The 6,837-nt window shown below is 44.6% G+C and overlaps 1 protein-coding gene across 1 annotated transcript in view; it reads left to right on the top strand.

Moving 5' to 3' along the window:
* Positions 1 to 6,837, top strand: part of LOC107297122 (complement C4-B-like) — a gene marked incomplete at its 3' end in the record, with an annotated part of 78,481 nt that overhangs the window by 33,562 nt on the left and 38,082 nt on the right. Inside the window, exons 11-12 of the mRNA XM_015826480.1 lie at positions 1,690 to 1,869; positions 5,412 to 5,594. Of these exons, the coding sequence (XP_015681966.1) occupies positions 1,690 to 1,869; positions 5,412 to 5,594 (363 nt within the window). The remainder of the gene's footprint in view (positions 1 to 1,689; positions 1,870 to 5,411; positions 5,595 to 6,837) is intronic.

The raw sequence follows: 6,837 nt of genomic DNA on the forward strand, positions 1-6,837 counted from the left end.
CTTCTGGAGGCAGTTGTTCCATTGGTTAATTGTTCTGTCAGGAAGTTTCTCCTTAGTTCTAGGTTGCTTCTCTCCTTGATTAGTTTCCATCCGTTGCTTCTTGTCCTGCCTTCAGGCGCTTTGGAGAATAGCTTGACTCCCTCTTCTTTGTGGCAGCTCCTGAGATACTGGAACACTTCTATCATGTCCCCCCTCCTCCTTCTCTTCATTAAACTAGACATACCCAATTCCAGCAACCGTTCCTTATATGTTTTAGCCTCCAGTCCCCTAATCATCTTTGTTGCTCTTCTCTGTACTCTTTCTAGAGTCTCAACATCTTTTCTACATCGTGGTGACCAAAGCTGGATGCAGTATTCCAAGTGTGGCCTTACCAAGGCATTGTAAAGTGGTATTAATACTTCACATGATCTTGATTCTATCCCTCTTTTAATGCACCCTAGCACTGACCTATACCATTTCAGATATGCATACTGTACACACCGTATGGATAGTCCCCATTCAAAGTTACAACGGCATTATACCACAATTCACACTTATGGCCATTGCAGCATCCCCATGAATATGTGATCAAAATACAGACCCTGGGCATCTGGCATGTATCTATGATGGTTACAGAGTCCTGGGGTCATGTGATCACCTTCTGCGACCTTCTGGCAAGCAAAGACAACAGGGAAGCCAGAGTCACTTAACAACCGCAGTGATCCTCTTAACAACTGTGCCAAGAAAGGTCATAAAATGGGGCAAAAGTCACTTAACCTGTCTTGCTTAGCAACAGAAATTTTGGGCTCAATGGTGGCCATCAATCGAAGACTACCTGTACATGACACTTTCCCAACCCAGAAACAAACAAACAAACAATAGATCTTTCATTGGAACTGTCCCTCCATAATAGTCTGCTCTTGATTCCCCTTTATCTAATATGAGCCAGCAGTGTGCTGCAGCTGCCAAAAAAGCCAACGCAGTGCTGGGCTGCATTAACAGAGAGAGAGAATCAAGATCACGTGAAGTGTTAATACCACTTTACAATGCCTTGGTAAGGCCACACTTGGAATACTGCATCCAGTTTTGGTCACCACAATGTAATAAAGATGCTGAGACTCTAGAAAGAGTACAGAGAAGAGCAACAAAAATGATTAGGGGACTGGAGGCTAAAACATATAAAGAACGGTTGCTGGAACTGGGTATGTCTAGTTTAATGAAGAGAAGGGCGAGGGGGGACATGATAGCAGTGTTCCAATATCTCAGGGGCTGCCATAAAGAAGAGGGAGTCAAGCTATTCTCCAAAGCGCCTGAAGGCAGGACAAGAAGCAACGGGTGGAAACTAACCAAAGGAGAGAAGCAACCTAGAACTAAGGAGAAACTTCCTGACAGTTAGAACAATTAACCAGGGGAACAACCTGCCTCCAGAAGCAGTGAATGCCCCAACACTGGAAGTTTTTAAGAAGAGACTGGACAGTCATTTGTCTGAAATGGTATAGGGTTTCCTGCCTGAGCAGGGGGTTGGACTAGATGACCTCCAAGGTCCCTTCCAACTTTTATTATTATTATTATTATTATTATTATTATTATTATTATTATTATTATTATTATTATCATCATCATCATCATCATCATCATCATCATCATCATCATTATCATTATTATCATTATGTCTATAAAACAGCCTGACTGTTTTTGTTTTTTCCACAGCTATCAGCGGGAACAGAGAGTCCAGCAGAAGCAACCCTGACCGCCAAAGCCACCAAGTCCCCCAGAGGCAACTATCTGATCATTGAAAGTCCCCAAAGTTATGGCTTGAACATTGAAGACACCCTCACAATTGGATTGAAAGCCGTTGGATCAAATACCATCACTGACATCTACTACATGGTGAATCCCTTCAGGGGGTTTGATGGGAGATGTTCGCGAGACCCAGTGGTTTTCTCTGTTCATATACAAGTGGCTTGTCCTGTCAGTGTAGGTGGGAGTCTGCTTGAAGAACTGGGCAGAAGATTAGCAGAGGGCATCCGTGAATTCCAACTAGCAGTCTGAAGACATGATGAAAACTCCTTAATTGCGCATCACACGGACACACTAAACTATAGCTTCAATTGGGAAACTGTGAGAATCCTAGACCAGTGATGGTGAACCTTTTAGAGACCGAGTGCCCAAACTGCAACCCAAAACCCACTTATTTATCGCCGGGTGCCAGGTGGGCGTGCCCATTGGATGGGCGTGCCTGTGGTGGTCATGCAGATTGGGTGGGTGTGGCCAAGGTTGGCGTGATCACCTCAATGTTGCTCGTGGGGAGGAACGCCTGTGGGGGCTGGGCAGGGTTGGGGGAGATCCAGGGGGCCTCTGGCAGGTGAGGCGGTGGGCAGGAGGCTCATTCTGTGGGGTGAGGCAAGGCAAGGCGGGGATGCCATTGTCACAGGGCAAGATGAGGCAGGGGCGGGGCAGCTGCTGCCTGACACCATCGTCCCCTGCACACAGAGGCCAGTGAGCGCATGAGTGCTGGGATGCATCCAGCGGGCGGCTGGTTGAAGAGGGACGGTTGCCATCTCCAGGGCATGGTGCCCACAGAGAGGGCTCTGAGTGCCGCCTCTGGCACACGTGCCATAGGTTCGCCACCACTGTCCTAGACCAAAACCTCTAGAGAATTCCTGGAAGCCTGTTACTCAGACAAATCAGCCCTCAATAGATACATAGAGATAAGCAACATCTACACACCATTCAAAAGGCTAAAAGGGTAATAAAAAGACCACAACAGCTCCTCACTAGCAATCAACTCCCTGATAAGCAGAGATGAACACCAAGATTCATGTCAGATCAGCAATCAAGAAGTAAACAATACCCCAATCAACCAACACAGAGAAGCAATCAAACAATAAACAACAGCCTAATCAAGAAACTATCAAGACCGCTCCCACCTATACTGACATACCAAACTACTAGTATATAAGAAGAGCACTGATGATGTAACCTAGTTGGGTAATGAATACATGTTTTTTCCTTACCTTTTCCCAGCATGAAAACTGGTTATAGCAATAGCACTTAGACCAGTGGTTCTCAACCTGTGGGTCGGGACCCCATTTGGGGTCGATCGACCATTTCATGGGGGTCGCCAAGCAAGGCTGTCCGCCATTTTTTTTGTCCGCCAATTTTTCCCCCTTTTCCGGCGGGTGCCTTACCTCCCTTGGGCTGGGCCAGCTGGTGGTCGGCCTGCTCCGTCTCTGCCGCTTGCCAGCTACGCCTCGGCCGGTGCAGGGGGCGGAACCACGCATGCGCGGCGCTCCCGGGCAGGGAAAGTCCTCGACTTATGACCGGTTGGGTAGTCCTCGACTTACGACCGGTTTAGTCCTCGACTTACGACCGGTTTAGTCCTCGACTTACGACCAGTTGGGGTCGCGGCATTAAAAAGGTTGAGAACCACTGACTTAGACTTATATGCCGCTTCACAGTGCTTTACAGGCCTCTCTAAGTTTCTTAACCTTCTCTAAACTTCTTAGCCCTCACTAAGTTTAGAGAATCAGCATATATTCTCCAACAATCTGGGTCCTCATTTTATCGACCTTGGAAGGATGGAAGCTGAGTCAACCTTTAATCGAACTCCAGAATGTGGGCAGAGTTAGCCTGCAATACTGCATTTTTAACCACTGTGCCACTCCAGGTCCTATAAAGTGGTCTATTATTTTGTATAATTTTTCAAATATATTGTAGCTATATGCATTATCACATATGTAGCACCATAGATGGCCTCCCTCCTTCCTATCTTTTATTCCCACATCAACAACCTTGTGGGACAGGTTGGACGAAAAGATGACTAGCTCAGAGCTTCCATTGTTGAGGGCAGCTTACAACCTGGATTTCCTCACACATTCATCACAAGGCCACATCAACTTTTGAGATGAGAGGGAGGAATAGAATAGAATAGAATAGAATAACAGAGTTGGAAGGGACCTTGGAGGTCTTCTAGTCCAACCTCCTACTCAGGCAGGAAACCCTATACCATTTCAGACAAATGGCTGTCCAGTCTCTTCTTAAAAACTTCCAGTGTTGGAGCATTCACAACTGTTCCACTGATTGATTGTTCTCACTGTCAGGAAATTTCTCCTTAGTTCTAGGTTGCTTCCCGCCTTGATTAGTTTCCATCCGTTGCTTCTTGTCCTGCCTTCAGGCGCTTTGGAGAATAGCTTGACTCCCTCTTCTTTGTGGCAGCCCCTGAGATATTGGAACACTGCTATCGTGTCCCCCCTCGTCCTTCTCTTCATTAGACTAGACATACACAATTCCAGCAACTGTTCCTTGTATGTTTTAGCCTCCAGTCTCCTAATCATCTTTGTTGCTCTTTTCTGCACTCTTTCTAGAGTGGAATGAGCCCCATGGTTCCCAGAGGGTCCTATAGTTGACCAGGAAGAACAACCTGGGTCTCCCCATGCTTAGTTAGGCATTTTAAGAAGAGACTGGACAGCCATTTGTCTGAAATGGTGTAGGGTTCTTGCCTGAGCAGGGGGTTGGACTCGATGACCTCCAGGGTCCCTTCCAACTTTATTATTATTATTATTATTATTATTATTATTATTATTATTATTATTATTATTATTATTATTATTATTATTATTATTATTATTACCTTCACCTTTAAACCACAATGGATCTTCGACTGAGAGAGAAAGATTGACTCAGAGTCAAGATGACCCTCTCACTTGCCCCCATTCCTATTCCAGCACTTTAAACTTTGTGCCATAGTGGCTTGTTACGAAGCAAACTACAGACTGTCCTCAATTTGCAACTGTTTTGTGACCGTTTGAAGTTTCACCCTAACTAAAAAGAGTGACTTGTGGCTATTTTTTCACAACTTAACGATCGTTGCAGTGTCCTCATAGTCATGTGTTCAAAATTTGGGCACTTGGCAACTAGTGTGCATTTATGACAGTTGCGGTGTCCTGGGATCCTGTGATTACCTTTTGTGACTTTCTGACAAGTAAAGTCAAGGGGGAAGCCAGATTCATTTAACAACCATGTTACTAATTTAATGACGGCAGGGATTCACTTAAACGACTCTGGCAAGAAAAGGTGTCAAATGGGGCAAAACTCAACAAACGCCTCACTTAGCAACAGAAAGTTTGGCTCAATTATGGCCGTAAGTTCAAGACTACCTATACCAGGGGTAGGCAACCTTAGCTCTTTTATGACTCGTGGACTTCAACTCCCAGAATTCCTGAGCCAGCCATGCTGAGGGGAAAGGGAGATGTTCCCAAGCTGAGCCATGCTGGCTCAGGAATTCTGGGAGTTGAAGTCCACGAGTCATAAAAGAGCCAAGGTTGCTTATCCCTGGCCTATACTGAGTGATACGATTATTATTTTAATATCTGGAAGATATTGCCTCTGTGCTAAAAAAACTGTTCTTTGATTTGATCATTTTTCTGCAGGTTTTGAGCAAAGGTGACATCATCTCTGTAAACAGAGTTCCAGCTGGCATTCTTACAGTAGCCCCTATTCGTATTACACCTAGTCTGATGCCAACATTCCGTGTTGTGGCCTATTATCATATTGGGGATGAAATTGTCTCTAACTCCATATGGTTGGAGGTTGTCTCCCGCTGCGAGGGGAAGGTATGTTGAATTTTCAGGAGGGGGTTGCGTTCCCAAATCCACTCCAGAATTTTGTGCTAGTGATTTCTTTCTAAGAAAGTCAGCTGTTTCACACATTGCCACATAGCCACATTCTGTTCAGTGCTTGGCTTGCTTTTGGAGTGGAGGGGAGCGGAGCGGAGCGGAGCAGAGCAGAGCAGAGCAGAGCAGAGCAGAACAACAGAACAGAACAGAACAGAATAGAATATGGAGTGGAGTGGAGAGTGGAGTAGAGTAGAGTAGAGTAGAGTAGAGTAGAGCAGAGCAGAGCAGAGCAGAGCAGAGCAGAGCAGAACAGAACAGAACAGAACAGAATGTGGAGTGGAATGGAATGGAATGGAATGGAATGGAATGGAGTGGAGTAAAGTAGAGTAGAGTAGAATAGAATATGGAGTGGAGTGGAGTAGAGTAGAATAAAGTAGAATATGGAGTGGAGTAGAGTAGAGTAGAGTAGAGTAGAGTAGAGTAGGGTAGGGTAGGGTAGGGTAGAGTAGAATGTGGAGTGAAGTGGAATGGAGTGGAGTATAGAGTAGAGTAGAGTAGAGTAGAGTAGAGTAGAGTAGAGTAGAGTAGAGTAGAGTAGAGTAGAGTAGAGTAGAGTAGAGTAGAGTAGAGTAGAGTAGAGTGAATTCTTTATTGGCTATGTGTGATTGGGCACACAAGGAATTTGTCTCCGGTGCATAACCTCTCAGTTTACATACAAGCAAGCAACAAGTGATAAATCATGATCATAATCATCATAAAAATACACTCATCATCAGTCATACAACACGTGGTGATCGTCATAGGGTACTAAATAAGCAAACAACATAAATCGTACTAGGATACTAAATGAAACAATTAATATAAATTGTAAGATACAAGCAACATATAGTCATAAGAAGATAAGGAGATAGGTTATAGGAAAGATGAGAAGAAGAATAGCAATACAGACTTACTAGTTAGTTTGACAGTGTTGTGGGAATTAGTTGTTTAGCAGAGTGATTATTGTGAAAATCCAGATGCTTAGATTTCTAAATCATGATTTATGTTTTAGTCCCATTAATTGAGACTTGTTCATTTAAACAGGGCTTGGATTTATACCGTAGATACTTCTAATCATTGTGTTAAGCAGGTCTCAGCCAATTAGACCAGGGGTCCCAACCTTGGCAACTTTAAGACGTGTGGACTTCAACTCCCAGAATTCCTCAGCCAGCTGAGGAATTCTGGGAGTTGAAGTCCACAC

This window comes from Protobothrops mucrosquamatus, unplaced genomic scaffold, assembly GCF_001527695.2.
Source record: "Protobothrops mucrosquamatus isolate PMUCROS unplaced genomic scaffold, P.Mucros_1.0 scaffold3147, whole genome shotgun sequence".
Taxonomy (NCBI): domain Eukaryota; kingdom Metazoa; phylum Chordata; class Lepidosauria; order Squamata; family Viperidae; genus Protobothrops; species Protobothrops mucrosquamatus.